The sequence below is a fragment of the Petaurus breviceps genome, unplaced genomic scaffold (assembly GCF_028583685.1).
Source record: "Petaurus breviceps papuanus isolate PSGF00001 unplaced genomic scaffold, PetGlider_PUasm1.0 185, whole genome shotgun sequence".
NCBI lineage: Eukaryota > Metazoa > Chordata > Mammalia > Diprotodontia > Petauridae > Petaurus > Petaurus breviceps.
In genome coordinates this window covers 24065642-24090541 of record NW_027185797.1, presented here as the reverse complement: position 1 = coordinate 24090541, position 24900 = coordinate 24065642, and the positions used below count along the sequence as shown (strand labels likewise).

At 42.8% G+C, this 24900-nt stretch overlaps 1 protein-coding gene across 7 annotated transcripts in view; it reads left to right on the top strand.

Annotated features, from left to right (window-relative positions):
* TCAIM (T cell activation inhibitor, mitochondrial) overlaps positions 1-19241 on the top strand; it is a 39042-nt gene extending 19801 nt beyond the window's left edge. For 6 of the 7 annotated variants that reach the window (XM_069088591.1, XM_069088592.1, XM_069088586.1 and 3 more), the window contains exons 6-11: positions 5449-5571; positions 11695-11792; positions 12177-12268; positions 15910-16142; positions 16355-16486; positions 17336-19241. In XM_069088591.1, the coding sequence (XP_068944692.1) occupies positions 5449-5571; positions 11695-11792; positions 12177-12268; positions 15910-16142; positions 16355-16486; positions 17336-17561 (904 nt within the window). In that variant the 3' untranslated portion in view covers positions 17562-19241. The remainder of the gene's footprint in view (positions 1-5448; positions 5572-11694; positions 11793-12176; positions 12269-15909; positions 16143-16354; positions 16487-17335) is intronic. The other variant, XM_069088590.1, reaches the window with a different exon arrangement.
* Positions 19242-24900: the final 5659 nt, after the last annotated feature.

Sequence of the window (24900 nt, the reverse complement as noted above, 5' to 3'; positions counted from 1 at the left end):
AATGAGAACCAGTGAAAATATATTTGCCCAGTTTCACAATGTTTATCTTTAAGAAGACTGTCCCCTCCTATCCAACCATCACTAGCTGTAACGTAGGAAGAAAAATAGGAAAAGAAGACCAGCTGCCGGGAGACCGTCTCTGAGAAGAGAACTATCCTCAGGTGTCTGTTTGAATTTGCCAAGTCAGGATAATGAAGAGATACCAGTGCTCCTGATGTCATTAGCCTCACTGAGACTTGGCATAATTGGGCACAGAGCTAGACTCTGGCTCTGAAGGCAGAGACCTTTGTAATGTTCATGGGATTTAAGATCTTTCCCCTTGCTCCCCCCCACCCATTAATAGGCCTCACAGTGGAGCCCAATAAGGGAAGCTTGCTTAGGGGAGGCTTGCTTGTAGGAAGGCTTTCACAACTTTTCTTACTTTGTAGTTGGGCAGTGGGTCATGAGGGTTGTGATGCCCTCTGACCCTGAAGAAGTATATATATATATATATACTCTGAGGTTAGCATTTTGCTTTGGGACTTATTCACTGGAAGAGTGTTCTTGTGATTTGACCAGATAAGACTCTGGGTAGCTGTTAAGGAGCCCCCTAGCTTTGAAAAACCCAAATGTTGGTGCTTCTCTCTCTGGTAGCTATATATTTTTGCCTTGATCAGACAATCTATGGATTCTATCTGTTAGATAATCAAACAGAATCTATCTGTTAATCTGTGCCAATTTCTCAGACAGTGAGAAGCCCTGTCTGTTGGTCTTTATTTCTCTGCTTATATTTTCTCTATTTTCTTTGGATTTTCTCTGAAGTTCAGGTGCTGACTTTTTCCCTCAACTAATGAATGTAATTGAAAAAGACTGTTGACCCCTTGAACTGCTGTCTTTCCTAGTGAAGCAGATCTAAGAACGTGTGCCAGCTGCCATCCTGGGGATGTCAGTGTGTTTGCCACTACAACCTTGAATACAGCTCAGTTCCTTTTTGTTCCCTTGGGTTCAGCAAGCCAGCCCAGCTGAAGCAGCAAGACACCCTGAGGGAAAGACAGTAAGCAGCATGCATGCACCAGGTGAATCAAACCCCTGATGCAGCCAAGCCAGGGCCTAGAGTCAGAGCAGTCCAGCTCTTCTGGCCAACTCTTCATGACCCCAATTGGGGTTTTCTTGGCAAAGATACTGGAGGGGTTTGTGATTTCCTTCTCCAGCTCACTTTACAGATGAGGAAATGAAGGCAGACAGCATGAAGTGACTTGCCCAGGGTCACTCAGCTAGGAAGTGTCTGAATTTAGATTTGAACTCAGGAAAAGGAGTCTCCCTGACTCCTGGCCTGGTGCTCTATGCATTCTGGCTCCCCCTAGCTGCCCTAAGGCACAACAGATAAGCTTAAAATCACTATGAAATTATTAAATTTCATTTTTCCTTTTCAAAAAGTTGCTTATAAAAGCATTTCTTCTGACTCCCCCCACCTTCCCTACTCCATTGGACATCTGTTTCCTCCTGTTCACTAAGACTGGAATCTTAATGTCCTGATTAGTGGGAGCAATAACAAGTATGTTGCCATTTGGGCTTATAGTTATGAAAATGCAGCACAGGAAAAAATGCCCTTTAACAAAAAGACATAAAAATATGCATCTACATATGCAAATAGATAAATGTGTATACATAATGATGTTTTCCCCATGAAAGCAGATAGCACAGTGTTAAAAATTAGATGTCATTCTTTTATCCAGGGTAGGAAGTTAAAGTTTGTCTCCATTAAAAATGGGGACAAAGGAAGGCTAGGTAGCATAGGAATAGAGCACCGGCCCTGGAGTCAGGAGGACCTGAGTTCAAATGTGGCCTCAGACCCTTAACACTACCCATGTGACCTTGGGTAAGTCACTTAACCCCAATTGTCCTGCCTTCCCCCCTCCAAAAAGCAAAAAAAGAAAAGAAAAGAAAATGGGGACAAGAATTTTGTGAATGTTTGTGCTTACAAAAATTTAGGTAAAAATTCAAACATTTTTTATGCTTAATTCTAAGAACATTTGCGCATTTAAAAAATTTAGTTGTTTGATTTTTGTTTTGTTAATTTTGAGTGACTTGTTATTGTTGTTTATGGAATAAATGGAATCTTTTGTCCCTGTGTTCGCCTTCTTTCTCCTTCTTCCTTCTCCTCCTTATCACCCCCCCCCAATCAGCAGGACTGTTTCACAGTTTATAGGGAGCTATTTGTGGTTTTGCTTACTATTTATATACTATTTATTTGCATAAAGCTAAAATGGCAGCTTAGTGATTTCTGAGATCCTTGGCATCAGCTTCTGACAGCTGGGTAGGAATGACCTGTGGCTGGTTTCCAATTTTGTTTCAGGTTTTTGATTGGAAAATTGATCATATATTGAATTGAAAGATGTTTGGCTTATTCATAAGTTATTGGTTAAAGTTATGAGATTTGATGTTTAATGGTCTCTAACAGTTGTGATCATCATGGCTTTAAAAAATGGTTAAATAATGATTTCTTAAGCTTTTTTCCTCTTATCTAAGGCCATCTGCCAGAAATTTGGGGGTAGTAATTGGGAACCCTTGGGCTGCTCTGATATGAGAGTCATAGACTCTCATGGTCTAAGGGGCTGCGCCTGGCATCCTGAGGACAAAGCACAGTGGGATGATGGGGCTTTGGAGGGGCATGGGCTGGAGAATGATAGTGGAGTTAATAAGGAGCTTTGAAGTCTACATAAGGGCCAAAGATAGCTCAAGACAAATTAAGAAAGGCATTCCTCTGTCTCTCTGCATCATCCAGCCTTCCAGCCTTATATGCTTCTAGAGTATTGGTTTTGTGTACTTTGTGCCCAGCACAAAAAAGTTAGAATTACGGGTATGGGAGAAAATATGGGAGAGAGCAGATTGGAGGTGGGGATATCATGTGGGACTGCTGTTTTGGGGGGATGGGTGGGGGAAAAGCGGGGAGAAAATTTGTAACTCAAAATCTGGCGGAAACGAATGATGTAAATCAGAAGTTAATAAAGCATTTAAAAAAATGCAAAAAAAAATGTTAAAAGTTAGAATTGAAAAGAAGCAAACAATGCACTATATGTCCATGAGGGATGAGGTAAGGGAGCAAGACTAAGAGAAATTCAGCAGCTGGAAGACCTGAGTGAAAGTTCACTTCTCTCTAAAAGTCACGTTGCCCATTGGGATCATGGCAATGACATTTTTTAAGAACATTTTCTTAGAAAAGGTTTTCTTCTCTCCAACTTTCTTGAGCAGTGACAGTAGCTTTTTCAATAGAAGTTATTATTTTGAGTGATTGAGCTGCAATAATCTGCATCAGTAGGCAGTACCCTCATCAGGGAGGAGAATGCAAATCCATGGGAGTATTTGAGGGGCAGACTACTTCTTGAACTAGAGGAAAGGCTATGTGAAAAATTTGGAATATCCAGAAAACTCAAATAATAATATAGAAGGATAAAAGTCTGGTGGTCTTGGTAGAAATTTGAAAGTATTCACCAAGGTTTGATTTGATTGAGATTGCTTTTAACTCTCCAATCACATTTTACAACTCAGAGGTGCTACCTCACACCTATCAAATTGATTAATATGACAAAAAAGGAAAATGATAAACTGGTGGGGATATGAGACATTAATACACTGTTGGTGAAGTTGTGAACTAATCCAGCCATTCTGGAGAGCAATTTGGAGCTATGCCTAAAGGACTATAAAACTGCATACCCTTTGATCCAGCAATACCACTACTGGGTCTGTATCCCAAGGAGATTTTAAAAAGGGAAAAGGACCTATTTGTACAAAAACATTTATAGCAGCTCTTTTTATGGTGGCTAAGAATTGGAATACCCATCAATTGGGGAATGGCTAAACAAGCTGTGGTATATGATTTGGATGGATTATATCTATAAGAAATCACAAGCAGGATGCTTTCAGAAAAACCTGGAAAGACTCAAATGAACTGATGCAAAGTGAAATGAGCAGAACCAGAAGAACATTGTACACAGTAACAACAATGTTTTATGACAGAGAGCTGTGAATGATCCAGCTGTTCTCAGCAGTTCAGTGATCCAGGACAATCCCAAAGGACTCATGATTAAACGTGCTGTCTGCCTCCAGAGAAAGAGCTGATGTTGTCCAAATACAAACTGAAGCATACTCTTTTTTCACTTTCCTTTCATTCTTTTGTTCTTGTAGTTCTAACTTCCTTGCATAAAATGACTAATTTACATGATCGCACATGTATAACCTATATCAAATGGCTTGCCATCTAGGGGTGGGGGAAAGGGATAGAATTTGGAATTCAAAACTTTAAAAAATTTAAAATTGTTTTAACATGTAAATAGAGAAAAAAATGAAATATATTTTTTAAAATGTATTTATTTTTAGTTTTCAGCATTCACTTGTGTAAGATTTCGAGTTCTAAATTTTCTCCCCAAGATAGCATGTAATCTGATATAGGCTATATGTGTGCAATCATATTAAAAATATTTCCTCATTGGTCATGTTGTAAAAGAAGAATCAGAACAAAAGGGAAAAAAACACAAGAAAGAAAAAAAATGGTGTGCTTCAATCTGTATTCAGACTCCATAGTTCTCTCTCTGGATATAAATAGCATTTTTCCTCATGACTCTTTCAGAATTGTCTTAGATCCTTGCATTGCTAAGAGCTAAGTCTATCAAAGTTGGTCATGGCACAGTGTTGTTGTTACTGTATATACAGTGTTGTTTTTACTGTTTACAATGTTCTACTGGTTCTGCTCAGTTCACTCAGCATCAGTTCATGTAAGTCTTTCCAAGTTTTTTTGAAATCTACCTGCTCATCATTTCTTAATGGAACAATAGTATTCCATCACATTCATATACCCCAACTTGTTCAACCATTCCCCAGTTGATGGGCATTCCCTCAGTTTCCAATTCTTGGCCACCACAAAAAAATAACTGCTGTAGATATTTTGTACATGTAGGTCCTTTTGCCATTTGTATGATCTCTTTGGGAAACAGACCTAGTGGTGGCATTGCTGGATCAAAGGGTATGCATGGTTTTGTAGCCCTTTAGGCATAGTTTCAAATTGCTCTCTAGAATGATTAGATGCACAGTTCTACCAGTGGTCCATTAGTGTTCCAATTTTCCCATATGTTCTCCAACGTTTATCATTTTCCTGTCATATCATATTAGCCAATCTGATAGATGTGATGTTGTTTTAATTTATATTTCTCTAATCAGTAGTGATTTAGATAATTTTTTCATATGACTATAGATAACTTTAATTTCTTCATCTGAAAACTGCCCATTCATGCCCTTTGACCATTTAACAATTGGGGAGTGACTTATATTCTTATAAATTTCACTTGACTCTCTATATATTTTAGAAATGAGACCTTTGAAAATGAATTTTTTTTAAAAAATAGAAGTTTAACTTTCTGTTCTATGGGAATAAGTGGGCAATTCCAATGGTTACATCTCTCTTTCTCTTTCTAGGTCCTGGTTAGATAGTAATGAAAAAAGTGCCATTAAAAAGCTGACCAGTAGTTTGCCACTGAGAGAGGAACTAGACCGTTTAAAAAACGAACTGTCTCATCAGCTCCTGCTCTCAGATATCAGGTAATGATGCAGAGGTCAAACTGAGCATGTGCTGCTTCCTGGCCCAGCTTCCTTCCCTTCAGCTAAGAGGTGCATCTTTAACTTTATCCTGTTTGTCTTCAATGTTCTTCCATTTTATTTCATCAGTAATAACTGGACATATATATAGATAGCACTTAAGTATTTTGATGATGTTCTTCAGAGTGCCCTGTGGGATCATAGTTTTAGAGCTAGAGAAGGGTCCTTAAGGACAATCTCACTTAGCCTCCTTTTGTAGATGCATAAATAGGGGTCCTAGGACCATCCAGGTGCTAAAGGGCAGAGGCAGGATTCAAACTCACCTCCTCTGACTCCAAGTCTATGGGCTACACAGCCTCTATATAAAGGGTAAATAACTACATTCAGCATACTCTGCAGTCCTGCACAGCAAGGACCATGGGCATTTTTGTTCTCATTTTAAGTATTGGGAAAGCAGGGGCCTGGGGGGGGCTTAAAGAGGTATTAAGACTTGCCTAGGATCATACAATTTGGTCTCCATTAGGATTTGAACCCAAATCTCTTTCAACTCTTCCATATTGTCTTCTATAAAAAAACTTGTGACCTGCCCCCTAAAACTAAGGGTTCTAGGCTTACACAATGGACTCTATCTTGGAGGCCACTCATATAATAGAGCTCTTTAGCTCATCGCTACATACGTCGTTTGCCTGGAAGCATCGCTATTTGAGTCCACAACCAAAGGGAAAATGTCCTCAGCTCCTGTGCAAGCACTAAGGCTAACAGTACATTAAACAGGGGGCAAGTATGAGGTCATCCAGTACGGAGGCCATAGACAGCCAGGATCACTGCCTTTCCCTCTCCACTACTGTTCCACTTCTCTAGGGACTCATAAAAGTCATAGAATCACAGAATTTGAACGATGGAAGGGACCTCAGTGGCTTTCTAATCCAGTCCTTACATAAAAAGAGTCCCCACTGTAACATCCTGGACAAGTTTTCTAGTCTTAAGTCACTGCCCCAGGGTTGGAGGAAAGCACTCTACTCTTCCTTCCAAAGAGCCCCACCAATCCTCCCGATTTACTGTTCTGTCCTAGTTGGGTTCAGCCCCATCACTGCCAACATGTACAGTCCAAGGCAAGGTCCTGATTTACTGCTCAACATTACGACTCTCTTATTTGCTTCTGTTTGGCTTACATGCCCACTTGAGCTTGGAACTTGACATGGTCCAGGAATTCCCCTGTTTGGTCCAGGACCTCCTTTACTGCTTTCCCATTGCTTCTCCATTTCAGCCATCTCTGGGGCCAAGGGGAAGCTCCTTGAATATTTGACTCTGCCCCATAACCATTCAGGGAGCATAGACCATGATCTGGGTGTAGCACTAGAAGGAAGAAAGGAAAACGGAAGGAAGGAGGGAGAGAGAGAGGAAAGAAGGAATCAGGGAAGGAAGAAATGAAACAAGGATGTATGAAGCACCTTTGTTCAGTCCTCACCAGCTCTCCATGACAGCGTGGACCGTAGCACACCAGGCCCTTCTATCCTCCACTGTCTCTCCAAGCTCATGTTCCTTGCTTCCATGACACTACCTATCCATCTCATCCTCTGCCAGCCCTTCTCCTTTTGCCTTTAGTCTTTCCAAACATCCGGGTCTTTTCCAATGAGTCCTGTCTTCTTATCATGTGGCCAAAGTATTTAAACTTTAGCTTCAGTATTTGACCTTCCAGTGAACAATCTGAATTAATTTCTTTAAGTATTGACTGATTTCACCTCCTTGCTGTCTAAGGGAATCTCAAAAGCTTTCTCCAGCACCACAATTTGAAAGTGTCACTTCTGTGGTGCTCAATTTTCCTTATAGTCCAAATCACACAGCCATACATTGCTACTGGAAAAACCATAGCTTTGACTATATGGACCTTTGTCAGCAAGGTGATTTCTCTGCTTTTTAGAATGCTGTCCAGATTTGCCATCAGTTTCCTTCCAAGGAACAAGTGTCTTTTAATGTCATGGCTGCTGTTGCTGTCTGTAGTGATCTTTGAGCCCAAGAATGTAAAATCTAATACTGCTTCCATTTCTTCTCCCTCCATTTGCCAGGAACTGATGGGGCCAGTTGCCTGGATCTTTGTTTTTTGATGTTAAGCTTCAAGCCCATTTTTACACGCTCCTCTTTCACCCTCCTCAAGAGACTTCTTACTTCCTCTTAATTTTTTGCCATCAGAATAATATCATCTGCATATGTGAGACTGTTGATATTTCTCCCAGCAACCTGAATTCTGGCTTTTGATTCATCCAACCTGGCATTTCACATGATGTACTCTTATATAAGTTAAACAAATAAAATGACAATATACAGCCTCTTTGTACCCCTTTTCCAGTCTTAAACCAATCAGTTGTTCCATGTTCAGTTCTAACTGTTGCTTCTTGGCCCACATACAGGTTCCTCAAGAGACAAGTAGAATGATCTGGTCCTCCCATCTCTTTGCAGACTTGCCACATTTTGTTGTGATCCACACATTCAGAGGCTTTAGCGTAGTCCTTTGCAGCAGAAGATGTTTTTTTCTGAAACCCCCTTGCTTTCTCCATAATCCAGTGAATATTGGCAATTTGGTCTCTAGTTTTTTCCCTCTTTGAAGACCAGCCTGCTTCTCTGGTAATTCCCATTTTACATATTGCTGAAGCCTAGCTTGCAGCCTGTTAAGCATAACCTTGCTGGAGTGTGAAATGAGTGCAGTTGTTTGGTAATTTGAATATTCCTTGGCATTGCCTTTCTTTAGGACTGGAACATAAATTGATCTTTTCTAATACAGTGACCACTGCTGAGTTCTACAAATTTGCTGCCATACTGAGTGCAGCACTTTAACAGCATCGTCTTTTAGGATTTTAAATACATAAGCTGGAATTCTGTCCCTTTATATTAGCCTTACTGTTAGCATTGCTTCCTAAGGCCCACTTGACTTCACTCTCCAGGATGTCTGGCTCTGGATCAGTAACCACACCGTTCTGGTCATCACTGATGTTAAAATCTTTCTTGTATAGTTCTTCTGTGTATTTCTTGCCTCCTTTTCTTAATTTCTTCTACTTCTGTTAAGTCCCCACCATTTTTGTCTTTTGGCATGCCCATTTTTGCATGAAATATTCCCTTGATATCTCTAATTTTCTTGAAAAGATCTCTTGTCTTTCCCATTTTATTATTGCTTTCTTCTATTTTGGGGCAAGAGTCTCTAAGAAGAAATGGAGTAGCCTTACAATCAATAAAAGGGTAAGAAAAGTAGTACTGGGCTAGAATCTCAAAAATGGCACAAGGGCATCTGTTTGAATGCAAGGCAGACCGTTCTCTATCACAGTAATACAAGGCTGCGCTCCGACCAGTGATGCCAGAGAGGCCCAAGTTTGTCAGTTCTATGAAGACCTCCGATGTCTTCTAAAATTAATGCCAAAAAAAAAAGACATTATATTCTTCACAGAAAGACTTAAGTAGGAAATCAAAAGATTACTAGAATAACGGGCAAGTTTGGCCTTGGAATACAAAATAAAGCAGGGCTGAGACTAATAGAGTTTTGTCAACATAACTGGCTGGTCATAGCATGCACTCTTTTTCAACAACCCAAAAGACGACTCTGTACATGGACATCACCAGATGGTCAATACCAAAATCAGACTGATTGGGTACTTTGCTGCCAGAGGTAGAGAAGCTCCAGACAGTCAGTCAGAAAAAACCCTGAAGCTGACTGTGGCTAGATCACAGGGTTCTTGCTGCAAAACTCAGACTAAAATTGAAGAAAGTAAGGAAGACCATCAGACCATTTAAGCATGACCTTATGGATATGAAGTGGGGTGATGAATAGATTGAGGGGATTAGACCTGATAGAAGGCCTGAAGGTCTTTGAAAACCAGCCTGCTTCTCTGGTAATTCCCATTACTCTGGATAGAAGTTCACCATACTGTAACGGAGGCCGCAGCAAAAAACACCTCAAAGAAAAAGAACAAGAAAGCAAATGGCGTCTGATGGAAAGAAGGGAAGCGAAAGCAATGTCAGCCAAAGGCAGAATTCCAGAAAATGAAGCACCAGCTTTGTGTCATGTTGTACAAATATTAGCTCATTCAATCCTCATGACAGTGCTAGGAGCTGGCTTCTGATATCCCCATTTTATAGTTGAGGAAACTGAGGCAGTTAGAGGTTAAGTGACTTGCCCAGAGTCACTCAGCTATTAAGATATTGGATTTTAACTCAGGTCTTTGTGACTCCAGGCTCAACACTCTGTGCCATGGTGCCCCCCTAGCTGCCTGGTCAATAAAGATGCATGGTCTTTATTAACCAGGTGGACTTGACCCCCCCAAGACAAGGCCGTACTTTGTCAAATAGCCCAACTTTTCAGGGGAGCGGCCTAGAAGAGACTCTGCCTCCCCTCCAAAGCCGGAAGTCTGACCTAGTCATGGCTGGCCAACTCTGGGTAGGGAAGGGCCCCCAGGCAGCTCTCTTTGGCCACTGTGGGGAAAGGCATTTAGTTCCCACGCTAAAGACATCAAATGAAGCGGGGGTCAAAACTGCCATGCTGACCACCAGTGGAGTTAGGCTTGTGGGTGGTGGCTGCACTTCCCCAGGAGCAGGGAGGGAGGCCATGTCAGCCTCATACATCAGTCAGCTTGAGTTATTTGTGTGTCTGATACTCTGCCCCCCAAGTCTCTGAAGGCAGTATGCCCCGTGAGCCATCTACCCAGAGGGTGTAGAGGCTATGGATCTGGGCCTGGGGTCAAGAAGACCCAAGTTCAAATCCAGCCAACCCGAAAGCATCATTAGCTTGAGAAGAACAGCAGGTAACAACTTTCTCATTTGTAAATAGGATATTAAACTGGCCTGGGCCACACCTGGGGCTTCTGTGGTGTCAGGAACTCCCAGTGTGTGCATTCCCTTCATGCAGATGATGGATTCATCAATAATTTGACAATTTAGAATCAGAGCAGGGAAGTGAAGAGGTTTACATAGTGTCACACCATCATTGTATGGCCACAACCGAGCTTGGACCCGGGTCTTCCTGACTCTTGAAGCTGCATATTTACAATATTAAATTACCAGCATTAAAACAAAAGTGATACCACCCAAAGTATTTTCTGAGTTCTTTTCCTCATTGAATAGGAGGGTGGAAGTAACATCACAATCTTCCATTTTGGTTAAAAGGAAAGAACTAAGAACATTGTAAATGAGCATTTAATTCATGTCAAAAGTACATGAACACCATATTTAATTTTTCCTCTAAATTTTGAAAACCATTCCAAACAACATGTTCAAATACAACATGTTAAAAGCCAAATCATTATATTGGTCTCAATATGGAAAATCATGGAATATGAGACCATGTATCTTTAAAATCATAAATAATATCTCTCAGAAAGAAATACACAGTTAAAAAAAATCATAGACCACAAGCAGATTTTATTTTATACAATCCAGATTTGGGGAAAAGCCCAGCCTTTATTTGGACTAATATAGCCTGTAATACACATGAAAACTACTTTCTGCATCAAAAACACATTTCTATAAGGTAAGATTTTTAGAATGTGGCATGATAAGTTTGCTAGGGATTTTTAGGAAAATGGAAGGATTTTATTAAGAAAAAGAAAAATGATCATGTTATAATCTTGACAGAGAAGATAGACTAGACATTTCAGATGAGAAAACTACCTGTTTTGTAACTCCTCATCCAAGAGAGCTGCCCGGACCCCTGAGAGGTCAGGTGACCTACCCAGAGTCATACAGCCAGTCTGGGTCAGGGGCCGGACTAGAATGCAGGTGTTCCCAGCTCTGAGGCTGGCTCTCTCTCCATTGCCTCTCACTGCCTCTCAGTTTTGACAAAGCAGGTCATATTTTTAATACCTTTCTCCCTTGCTTTAAAAATTCAGTTTATTTGTTTTTCAAATTTGTAGATTCTTCAACTCAACTGCCCTCTCAAGTCAGGAAAACAAACCCAATTCCATTGTTTTCTCTTTGGTTGCTTTCTCAAAGTCTCTTGACAGAGCTGGTGTAGAGATACGCTTCAGTTCAGGTCCGGTTGTGTATGTGCCTCCAAAGGACTGACTTTGCGACTTTGACAAACTGTCACCATCCCCCATGATTCCCCCAAATGTGCTGGTGACGTTGTCTCTGTGCTTTGTGCAGGTGGCAGAGGAGCTGGGGGATAGCTCACCGCTGTAGCCAGCTGCATAGCCTAGGACGCTTAGCTCAGCAAAACCTGGAAGCCCTTCGGAATGCTAAAGGTGCGTCTTTGGGATCTCTTCTCCTGTGAGGCAAGTCATAGGAGGGCAAGGTGGTGGGGAAAAAAGCAAAGTAGAGGAGGCAGGAGGGACAGGAGACAAGATGCACATTGATAAAAACAGGTTTGGGAAAGTATGTGTGTGTGTGTGTGTGTGTGTGTGTGTATGTATATGTGTATGTGCAGATCTGTAAAAAGGGGGACATGAGCCTAAAAGTCGGCATAGGTGTGACTCTCTTTGCAGAATGAGAGCTTTGTGATAAAATCAGCGCAGTCACGTGCTCATCTTGATGCTGGAGTTCACCGTAGACAAGGTAGCAAGCGTGAGGACCCGAGCTCCGTGCAGACTTCTCTGTGTGTGATAAAGGATTTCTGTTTGTATTGTCAGGTTGTACAGTGGTGTTCACAGACCGGTCAGGCATGAGCGCCTCGGGCCATGTCATGCTAGGAACCATGGATGTTCATCACCACTGGACAAAAGTAAGGAGAACCCAAAAGCAAAGGCGTCTATGTGATTTTTGTCTAAAGTACTATCTTCATAAAATGCAGAATGCTTAGATCGGTATTTTAGCCACCAGTGGCCACCTCAGCAGCCCCATCATCCTATCACTGTCTAACACATGGATAAAAATGTACTGTATCAAAATATCCAGATTTGGGGTCTCAGGTAAGCAGGATGATCGAAAGAATGACTTGGTTTGTTTTTCCTGCTTTGTATACAGAATGTTGACCGTTCTGCAAACACAGCCTCAGAGCCATCCTTCCGTTTTTTATCAGATTGTACTTCCTCAGTTTTCTTTGCCACCACATGATTCTTCATCATTTCTTCTTCTTTTGTCCACAGAATGAATGGCAAGATACATCTCCCCGTTAGTTCTTTTTATTTCTTGTACATTTAGTATTTTTTTTTCTCTCGATTCCTCTGTTCATTCTGATAAACTTATTTGGTGATATTTTACATAATTACTATGTCAGGAGCTGGTCACCTGCCCCAATAAGGGCCCAGGGTGACTAGGACAGCCAGTCCCTTGCCATCAACTCAAAATTTGTTTAAGTTCATTTCCCCCTATGTATGGCTCGATGTGGGAATTTTCCATTCTGCTCTTGCTCTGCCATGATTGGATTGTTTAAAGCAATCAAAAAATTTAAAACAAAAAAAAAGTTGTTTAAAACAACAAACAGTCTGTGCTTTCTGGATAATGGTGAGGATCTCCTTGCTTCCCACAAAGCCGTGCTAGGCTTTCCCAGCACTTTGTGTTGGAGTGTGTTTTTGTATAGGATGTCTATTTGGATGCAGTCAGATGTTCTGATACACACTCATGTCTTTGGGTTGTGATCTCGTCAGTGTGACGTCATCTTGGCCCCCACTTGCCGTCTCATTCTGGGCTGTCCTTGTCCACAGCTTTTCTGAAACCCCCCATGGACGATCTGCCCTGGAGGCTGGAGGCCGTCCTCACGGTCCTTGAACATCCTCAGACCATGTGCTGTCCTTGCGTCTTATTACATGATCCACCCACCTTTCTTTCTGTCGTTTCACCAAAGCAAGGAAGCCTTCTCTCCTCGTCCCATTCAGGTCTGAGATCAGCTCGTGTCCTGTCCAACGTATAGATTGGTCAGGGAGAACAGGGTGTATCCATGCAGCCCAGGGCACGGTCCGTCTATTCCTTGATCTGCATAGGTTTTCCTCTTTCGTCCCCAAGGCTGGTCTCTTCTCCCATTTCCTTTAATGATATTCTTGATGTGCAGTACACAGACCACTCTCGTACCTATTTCAAATACATGGGAAAGGAGACATAGACCTGGTGCCTGCTGGGGCCTTCCTCATCACGTCCACGTCAGACTCTCATCTCTTCCTTACTTCTTCAGGAAGCCTTTGCTGTTTCTCCCTCACTGTTACAGTGTTCTCCCTCCCCAAAGCATTTCTTGTGTGTGCTTAGAGCCGGATGAAAGTTCTCTGAGAGCAGAGGTTACATCTTGGTGTCCCCAGGGCCCAGCTCATCGTGGGGTCATTGAGTGATGACTCTCTGCCTCTTCTTCCCTTCCTTCCAGTGCTCGTATCTGCACAGTGGTGGTGGGTGGGTTGCCTTCAGAAGGGCAGTACTTCCCTCCTTCTTAGCGGCTCGCACCAAGTACAAAGGCATTAGAGGCCAACCCTGATGACTCACTCCGTAGCCATCAGCGATGAAAAGAAGTCTGTCCCATCTCACGTGTGTCTGTGGTCCCTGCCCCAGCTTGATCCAAGTGCCCTCAGGTCCACCTTCCGCTGCTTGTCACTGCTGAGTATTCACAGACTCCTCTCTCCACCTGCCAGGAAATGAAACATGTGATGATTGAAGGAGTTTCTGGCCCTCTTATTGCAGGAGCCTCAGTTAAAATGCTCAGGGAAATAGTTTACCACTTAGTTGGTAATTGGACAAAGTGCAGTAAATGTGTCTTTCTAGGAGTTTAGCACTGGAAGAGAAAAGAAGTGAAACATGACAGCTTAAAGACATTGGCGGGCACAAGGCTACAGAATCGTACACCCCCCTTTGACCTAGCAACACCACTGCTAGGTCTGTATCTCAGAGAGAGAAAAAGCAAAAAGGAAAAGGATCCACGTGTACAAAGATATTTATGGCAGCTCTTTTCTGGTGGCAAAGATTTGGAAACTGAGGGGATGCCCATCAAGTGGGGAACGGCAGAACAAGTTTTTGTCTATGATTGTGACTGAACAAGTTGTGATATGTTAATGTAATGGTACTATTGTTCCATTAAGAAATGATGAGCAGGCAGATTTTAGAAAAACATGGAAAAACTGATGCAAAGTGAAATGAACAGAACCAGGAGGACACTGTACACAGCAACAGCAATTGTGTACAATTTTCAGGACAGGGTCAGGCTTTGGGTAAAAATAAAACAAGTAATAGGGTGTTGAAATTCAAGTTAAAAGTCAGTTCATTGGGGCGTCTAGGTGGCACAATGAATAAATCACCAGCCCCGGAGTCAGGAGGACCTGAGCTCAAATCCAGCCTCAGACACTTAACACTTACTAGCCGTGTGACCTTGGGCAAGTCACTTAACCCCAATTGCCCTGCCTTCCCCCTTCAAAAAGAAAAAGAAAAAAAAAGTCAGTTCATGGAGTATCTGCTAGGGAGGCACTGATGTAAGCATTTGGGGCACAAAGAAAGGGAAGCAGACCCATGCCCAGAAAGAGATCATTTTAATGAGGGAGGCTGTATGCAAACAAGACTCACACAGAATAGGGAACAGAGTGGGGAGACCACTGCAGGCTCCTGCCAGCCTTTCTGGCTAAGGTTCCACATCTTCCAGATACGAAATCAAGCATAAAATTGACTAGAAGTGGGTCATCCCTTATGAGAGTGTGAACACTGACATACATGAATGGCCTAAATCAGATTAGATTAGAAAAGAACAGAAAGATTTTTTTTTTCCCAAAAAAATTATTCGAGACGAGGTAAGTAGTTACAGGGGGCTCCACAGTGCACAGGGCGCCCAGGCCTGGAGTCTGGAGGACTCATCTTCCTGAGTTCAAATCTGGCCCCAGACACTTCCTAGCCGCGGGACCCTGGGCACATCATTCACTCCTGTTTGCCTCAATTTCCTCATTTGTAAAATGAACTGGAGAAGGAAATGGCCAACCCGTCCAGGATCTCTGCCAAGAAAACCCCAAATGGGGCCGTGGAGAGCCAGACAGGACTGAAGCAGCTGAACAACTGCGGCCCAGTACCTGTGGGCTCCCTTTTCTTGCCGTTGCCAGTGCTGTCACCGCTACAGTTTTCTCCACCTCACTCCTACTAAAGTAGGTCAGCTGAAAAGACAAGAGCTTGAGCCCAGGCTCTTTCTGATGCCCTTCATCCCCATTTTCAGTCGTCCTGAGCTTAATGAAGCGTCTCCTGGGCCCTCTTGGCTGTTCCCCGATGCCCAAGGCTCAGTTCCCCAGAAGCTCAGCTCTGTGTTTGGGAAGCGTTTCTGCGTCCTCTCTGGCCTGTCTACTCTTGGACCAGCTTCCTACCTTCTGGGCCACCCTTCCAAGCAGATCGTTCCGTGTTCTGTCGTTCTTATGTGTCTTCGTTGTGTGTGACTGCAGCTCTCAGCTCACTTCTCCCCTCTTTGGGCCGCAGCTCTTTGAAAGGTTGCCCAGTTACTTCGCGCTCCAGAGGAAGCTGGTGCTTTTAGAAGACCAGATCAGCTACCTGCTGGGCGGCATCCAGGTAGTCTACGTAGAGGAGCTGCAGCCGGCGCTGACCATCGAGGAATACTACTCTCTCCTGGACAGCTTCTACAACCGGATTGTTAAGAGCAGGCTCCCTTTCCACCCTCGCAGCCTGCGGGGCCTGCAGATGATCCTGGACAGGTGAGGCTTTGGTGTCCCTGCCGGGCCGCCAGAGAACTGTGTTGCTGGTCGGGGGCGCTGTTCTGAGGGCCTGGCCAGGCGGGCAGGGCTGGGAGGAGGCTCGTAAGCCTGGCGTGGAGTCTGGAGGAGTGTTCCTCCCCAGGTAGCCATGCCGGTGTCTGAGGGGTCTGAGGAGAAAGGTGGTGCTGGGTTTCATGTCTATTTCCCTGCAGTGACAGATACTCCCCTAGCCTGCACGAGCTCGGCTACTTCAGCATCCCGTCGCTGTGTGACCCCATGGCCCTCCAGTGGTTTATTTTCACCAAAGCAGCCCAAGCCAGAGAAAACATGAAAAGAAAGGATGAGTAAGTATTTGTCTTCTCCCATAAAAGTCATCGTTCAGTTCTGCTTTTTAATGTTTGCGACTCACATGGTCAACCCCAAGGCCTGCACTCAGGGATTGAAACCCAGAAGGGACCTCCGAAGTCATTGCCAGTGGGAGGGCCCTCAGCTCTGCAGAGGGGCCTGGACCCTGGGCACAGGCTGGTGGGTGGCCCCTCCACCTCTGCCCCTTCTCAAGATTAGAGATACTTCAGACCTCAAAAGAGTTTGGGCCAGCCCTTTGGCTCTGGGAGGCTGACAGCATCCTTTATGCCTTCTGGGCCCATTCTGAGCTGAGGCAGCAGGATTGGGAGCCATGGGGGCACTTAGCAGAAGGAAGACTTCTCCCTGAGGCCTGAGGACACACTTTCTGGCCTTTAGAGATGTTCCAAACTGCCTGGTGAGGCAGGGGCCTTCCCTAAGGCTTAAGGATGTTGGAGATGGGGAAAGAAGAGGCCCTTCAGCTCTGAGCCCCTTTGGAGCCCCCCTCTGCCTTCCAGTGCCAAGCATAACGCCCCATATGTAGCAGGGGCTTAATCAATGTATGTCTGGATGCAGTCGAACAAATGGGTAACAGCCTCACTCTTTTTTTAAATCCCCAAATCAGTAGGGAAATCACTGATCCCATGACCTATGATGGGACTTCCTTCCTGTGTTCTGAGTAGACTGTTAGGTGGCGGGGCCTGGGTTTGATTCCAGGAGACTCTATGACCTTCAGCTAGTCACATGCCCCAAACGGATGATCCAGTGATCCTTCCAGCTTATTCTCACACATTTTCTGTTGTATTTCATTACGTTCATAACTCCTGATGATTTTCTCATTAATATCTCAGGTTAAAGGTAATTGAAAATGAATTGATCCATGCTTCAATTAAGAAATTTTCTCTGAAGAAGTTGTACAAGGAGCCCAGTGTTTCAAGTGCCCAGATGATTGACTGCTGTAAGAGACTCCTGGAGCAGTCCCTGCCCTACCTGCAAGGGATGCACGTCTGTGTTTCGCATTTTTATTCCGTTCTGCAAGATGGCGACCTTTGTATTCCCTGGAATTGGAAGAGCTGAGGAACTGCCTTGTAAGAGGTCACCAAGAAAAATAAATTTTAGGCCTAACTTATTTAAATAGACCTTTTTGTACAGCCGTGTTGTTACAGCTCTGGCCAGAGCGGGGCTCTTCATGGCTGCTGTGAAAGCAGAACTTGTGGTCACAAGCAGGAAAGCTTTGTTTGTGCATTTCCACTTCTCATCCCTCACCTTCCGTGGTTTCCAAAACGATATACATGTCTATTAGAGGTATTGGAATGAAAGAGGCCATATATATTTTTAGTAGTGGGCAAAAGATACTTTTAAATGAAACGAGTTCCACACAAGAAAAATTATCTATTTTTATATGCTCGGCTGTTGGGATGGGGCATTTGACAAAGGTGAAAAGGCGCAAGAAAGTAGCAGATACATAATGAGGAATGGAGAAAGGAGACTCCTTCCCACAGGCACCTCGTACCCGGCCTGCACACAGGAAGTAGGTGCTTAATCAGTGTTTATTGAGGTGAAGTCACATTTCTCCCCTTGCTTTCTTGTTAAACCTCACACCCACATGTTGTGTCACTTGGTGAGCAGCTGGTATTATCCAAAGAGGGAGATTTCTAGGAAGCAAAAATGAATTGTCCGTTTTGATTCGGAAAAAGAGGCTAGAATTGTGAACAATTATGTGGATTTCGTCTGTGATGTCCCTTTGACGTTTCTGTAAGCTGTTTGGGGCCAATATTTCTCTCATGCTATTATCCACTCTTGTTGCTGGAGAATTTGGTTTTTAGATTATTGTTCCCATAATCGAGGGTTTCCTGTCAATTTAGGAGGTAAGTGACTGATTGTAGCGTTTTGTGATTTTAGAATCACACATCAGTCAAAGGACCTGTTTTCCTTCATAGGGAAGGAACTGCTCCCAGGAAGACTCTGGCCACAGCCCTAAAGGTAGCTAGAGGCCCAAAACCCCAGTGAAGGGTCACTTGAACCCCGGCCCCAGGGGCCCCCGCCAGGCCTTCCCCACCCAGGTTCGCCTGTCTCTCTTCAGATGTCAGACACTTGCCTGATGCTACAGCAGCCACCTCTCACTTCCTGCTGCTCTCACACTTAGGGGCTTCTTCAGGTCCCCAGTGCCGTGTTCCCCACTGAGTAGCCTGTAGTATAACTGGTGACTGCTCTGCATACAGTCAAGTGTTCTCTCGGATGCTCCTCCCTACCCACTGAGAAGTGGACCTATTCTCTATGACTGATCACCATCCACAGACTCCCTAACAGGAAGGCAGATTCCCTGTTTTCAGTGTGTGCTGTTAGACTGAGGATATTGGAAGAGATTGGGTCAAATTTAAGCTTATCTGAAACCTAGATTCAAAAGTCATAATTTGAACAACTCAAACAAAAATTTGAAAGTAATTCTGGATTCAAAAAGTGTTGATTTGTATGGTTAGTGTTTGTGAATGCAAACATTGTCCTTTTAACCTCTGCATAAATATGCTACAAAGAATCTTCTGTCTTTTAGAATGACTGTCTGCTCAAAATATTTGACCAAACCTACAGATAACCCAGAAACTGCCATCTTACAGAATTTTTAAATGAAAAAAATAGATTATCCCCTTTGTAAGATTAACTAAAATGTAATTTCCAGTAGTATGTTTTGAACTGGATTTTGCCTCTAAGAACTAACAATTGTCATACAATAAATAAAATCTGTATTAACCATACAAATATCTTCCTTACTGTTTTGTTATTAGCAAACCATTTTCTATTCGTTGGAAGAAAGATTCTTCCTTTATTAGACACATGCCTTAGCAATAAGCTGTTTGCCCACCCAACAAGTCCCGAGTCTGCACTAAGCCAGTCACTGGGGTGCTTGACCTTGGCCTCCCACTTCTCAGAGAAGCAGGATGAACTTCCATGAAGGACAACAAACACATGGTGTCAGTGAGTCAGTGTGGCATGGTGGGAAGGAGTATGGGCCCAGGGGTCACTGGCTGGGTGACCCCAGACTTTCTGAGCCTCAGTTTCCTCCTCTATAAACCAGGGACAATAATCCCAGCACCAGCGCCCTGCCGGGGTGGGTGTGAGGAAAGGCCGCCTCACAGCCTCATCTCCCTGAGGTGGGACCCATTTTAGTCCAGCCTTTTCACACACTCACATTGAGTAGTAATGGGCCACAAGCTAGCGAGGACCAGGCTCTAGCACATTCATAGATGGCTGGATCACAGCCAACTGGTTCCAATTCTGTTTTTTAAAAATCATCCAAAACACCCGTGAGTTTGATTCTACCTCAAGTTCCCGGGAAAACTTTCCCTGATTGCAAGGAGGAGGAAGAGAAGAAGCATCATGGTAACCAGGTAACCCTGGGCTCTAGGCTCAGCTCTGACGTCCATGGCCCGCCTTCTCTAGGCCCAAAAGCCTGAGACGTGTGCCCATTTAATGACACACCCACACTCAGGTGTGCACTTAGACATGTACCCATTTGAGTTACTGGCCTGTTTTCAAACAGTCTGGTTCCATACAAAGTGACTTTATCCAGGTTACCTCGTTTGTAAAATATATTTAATGTTTTAAAGACAGAAGCGATCCTGGGTCCGAGAATTGTAAAAATTCTAAAAAGTTCATTGGTTAGGGGCAACCAGGTGGCTCAGCGAGTAAGAGCCCGGCTCCAGTGTCAGGATGACCTGGATCGAACCCCGCGCTCAGATACTCAGCACCACACCCAGAAATAACTGGCCGTGTAACCTTGAGCAAGTTACTTAACTCCGATTGCTTTATAAAAAAAAAAAAAGTTCATTGGTTTCACTTTTGAAAGAGGAGGACAGGTATTTGTTTAAATGAGTCCTCACACAGAGGCATCTCTGGCCTAGTGGAGAGAAGGCTGGCCTTGGAACTAGGAAGGCTCAAGTCCCACCCTGGACACATCTGGACAAACCCCTTAACCTTTCAGGGATAATCCAACCAACTGCAGAGAAAATGCCACCTTGCCCAAGGAGAGGGAACTCCCCATGGAATGAAACCCCAGGGCCAGATGCTGTCCCGCGGTGGTCTACCTGACTGAGCTGTTATGGCGCCATGTTGTGTGGGAGAAAAGCCCAGGCTCAGCCATCTGTTAAAAATGTAAAGCTGCTCCTGTCCTTGTGCTGCCATCAGACGCTAGGTGGTTAGCGCCCCTTGCAGCATTAACATGTCTCCTACTTACCGCCTTCCAAGTGGTGAGTGGAAGTGTCTGGCATAGGTTTGGTGCTGTTTCCATGTAAAACCGTAAAAGATGTCATAGTCATCGCCGGTGTGATCATATAACCTGCCCAAAGGCATCCTGCATACAAGGTGAAATCGAGGCCCTTTTAATTCCCTGCTTGTTGTCTTCACAGTGCAACACAGCTTGAAGGTTCACCAGGCACTATCCTCACAAACCTTTGCGTTACGCATTTCCAGCATGATTATCCCCATTTTACAGATGAAGATTCAAAGGTGAAGGCGGCAATTTTTTTTTTAACACAAAGAAGTTAAAGGACTCCCACAAGTGGTGAATTTCTGCAGCCGCATTTCTGCATAGCTCTCGGTCTCCTGACTCCAGGCCTCCAGTCCTTTTTCATGAGCACCAGGCACAGGAAGACTTATGTGCATACCTCACACAGCCTAGAAAGTGTATTATCTGGTCCTGCCTTGTTCTTTACCTGTTCCCCATTTAGAAATTCAATTAATTTCAACTCAACTCATCAAGGATTTATCGAGTGTTTGTTAGGTGTAAGTAATTTACTCTGTGTTTGCACTGTGCTCAGGTACAAAGATAAAAATTAAGTAATCCATGCCCTCATATATTCTACTGCAAAAAGCAAAGGAACATGAGTAGTAGACAAAAAAAATATTTCTTGAGTCTAAGTCCAGAACTTAGCTCTTTAACATGATAATAGGTTATAAATTAATATATTTGGAGTGCCTATCCATTAGAGAATAGCTGAACAAATTACAACATATGAGTATTAATTGAATACTGTTATTTTGTAAGAAGTGATGAGCGGTAGATGAAATTTAAAAGTCCACAAATAAAACCAATGCAGTTAAAATTAGAAGGGAATCAGGGAAATAGGGAAGATCTTTGCAGCAAAGTTCCCTGATAAAGGTCTCATTTCTAAGATATATAGGGAATTGATTCACATTTATGAGAATGAGTCAATTGATAAGTTTATATAATTGATAAAGCATTTTTTAAAGAAATCCAAGCTATCCATATTAAAAAATGTTCTAAATAATTAGACAAATGTAAATTAAAATATCTCTAAGATTCCACCTCATACAGATCAGATTGGCAAAGTTGGCAAAAAAAAAAAAAAAGGAAAGAAAAAAGGAAAAGAAAAATGACATGCTGGAGAGGCTATGAAAAACCAAGTATATTGATGCAGTCACACTCAGAGCTGTGAACTGGTCCAGCCATTCTGGAAAGATATTTGGAACTATGTCCAAAGAGATATTAAGCTGTGCATACCCTTTGACCCAGCTGCATGCCACCAACAGGTCTATACTCCAAAGAAATAAAATTTTTAAAAAAAGGGAAAAGACCCAAAAGTACAAAAATATTTACAGCAGCTCTTTTTATGGTGGCAAAAAATGGGAAACTGAGGAGGCACCCATCAGTGGGAAAACAGCCAAGCAAGTTATAGAAAACGTAATAGGGCATTATCGTTCTATAAGAAATGATGCAGGCAACCGTTTCAGAGAAACCTGGCAATGTATATAATAACAACATTTGTAAAGACAAGTAGCTTCGAAGGATTTGGGAATGCAAATCAGCACAATTTACCAACCACAATTCCAGTTCTCACGATGAAACCTAACCACCTTCCAAGGTCATTGGCTCAGAGTACAATTGTTTTTTTTAATATGTCCAGTGAGGCCAATTTGTCTTGCTGTACTTTTTATATTTCTTATGAGGGAATTTTTCCCCCCTTAGGGGGAGGGGTGCATGTGTGAAAGGAATGTGGGAGAGAAAGAAAATAGATTTTAAGTGAAATTCTAAAAATTTTTATATAAACACTATAATGGTTTTCACAATGGGTCTAGTTTGCGTTGGTCAAAAAAATCCATCAAGTAGAGGCCAACCTACTGAAAAGCCAATATTTAGGTTGATCTTCCGCAAGCAGACATAGTCTTGTCCCCAAGTCCATATTCAAAAGTCTTCCCAGCATGAAAGAACCTTCCATCATCTGTACTAAACTGGTCCAACTTCACAAACCCACCGTCACTCTATCATGATGACGTGGGAAAGTATTCAAACTTAATGATCTTCAAGTTTCATAATATTCAAACAGACAGGACTCGAGGGGACCATACCATGTTAGAAATGTCTCACACTTCCCTGATTCTGTGTTTAGGGTCATTCATTCTCACCCCAAAATGAGATCATTACAAAGTGTTTAGCACAGCGCCTGGTACCTAGTAGGAGCTTAATAAATGCCTATTCTTTAGTCCTTCATTATTCTTATCCTGACCACACACTTCACTAACTGATGCCTATACTTCTGCTATCTACCCTCAGCACCTTGATCTGGCTTTTTAAGGTTTTTGCTACAAAGTAGTTAATCTGGACCTAAGTCTAGTAATTGGATTTCATTTGTGCTATCATTCCCGTCCTTTATGGATTTATACAAAGCTATTTATACAACTATATATGCAAATATATAGTTATAAAAGAAGTTATTTTAAATGATTCATGAGAAGCAATGTGGCCCGAGTGTTAGAAAGCTAGCCTCAGAGCCAAGAAGTTTCCACTGTCGAGCCCCGCCGCTGACATACATGTGCTGGTTGTATGACCCTGTGCATGTCACCTCCCTTTATCTCAGTTTCCTGAATTGTAAAATGAGCATAACAATGCCACCCACCTCCCAGAGTTGCTGTAAGGATCAACGAGATTCTATGTGTAAAGTGTTTAGCTCAGTGACAGGCACACAGCAGGTACTAAATAAATGCTTTTTCTCTCCCTCCACTTCCCACCCCCATGCCAATGAGCTCCCATGTCTGCCTCCTGTCCCTGTAGGAGAGTTGCTTTACAGGCAGAACCTACTTCTTTTTTTAAAAAAGCCAGCAAACTGGAGGAATTGTGTGTCCTGATTTATCGAGGAAAATGATTTTTTTTTCTCATCCAGGTTGGGATGTGCCAAGGCGATCTTGTTTTAAGCCAGCACATTTGAAGACAACATTCGTGTCCTGAAGCTTTAGCCAGATCTCTTGGATTAAAAACTAATTGAATGGTGCTTGGGAACTAGCTCTGGCTTTAGTGAACGAACATCTTGCCATGTATTGTTTTCAGTTATTCATTATGGACCATGGGGACCCGCTAACAGTCCTCAAAGCAATTATGGTTCACTTAGCAGGGATGGGGACGCTCTTGGCAAGATTCTCTCTTGGCATAATGCAACATACTTTGTATTGTCTCCTAGAAACATGCCTGGAAGAAGGAAGGTTTCGTCAAATTCTGAACAAACTTTTCGCCCAGAGGAATCTGTCTTTTGCCTCATACCTACATGTGTTCAAAGTAGAGTTTGCACAAACAAGGCTTCACATCTGTAAATAACCCAGAGCAGTCTGAAGATGAAGGTAAGAGTAAAAAAGAAAATGAAAAAAGAAATGAAACCTGAACACCTCCACCAGATAAAACTCCCTTCACCCCTTTAATCATGTCACTGCCTCAACCTAAAAAAATTCTCTGTTGCCTGAAGCCGTGGTCTCTAAACTTTTTCAATCATATTTATTTTGTTAGTAGTGGGAAAAAAAGCATGCATGTGAACATTTCCTTTTTTTATCTACTGTACTAGTAATTCAGTACGTTATAAAACCCTTGCAAAAAAGAGAAATCCCAAAAGGATGAGATAAAGATTCAATAGTATTTGGCCCCAGAGTTAATAAGAAGCCCCTGGGATTTCTTTTCTTTTATCACAAGAATGCTGCTTTGTTTTTAATATGGTTTATGACAAGCAATACCAAAGTCATCCACTCTTTCCAAGTTTATCCTGACCTTTTTTTTTAATAGACAACTTTAAAATAGTTAAAACAAAACAATGAAACAAAAGAAACACATTGTGCGCACTGAGGAGACTGATCATCACATCTCCGGAAACTCCTGGGATTTCTGGAGTAGGAAGATGACACAATGAGTTGGAGCTTTAGGAAATCACTTTCTGGATTTTAAGTGAAATTCTAAATTCCCATCTTCTACATAGTGGTCCTAGACAATCCCAGCCCCCTTTATCATCTTTCTTCTCTGATGTGTACAATCCATTATCTATACCCCTCAGTCTAGCATTGGTTGGGACTCTCTCTCATGTTAGATTTCTCTCATTTTTGTATGTGTTTAAATCCAGCTGGACAGAGGCTGGATCAGAGTGGA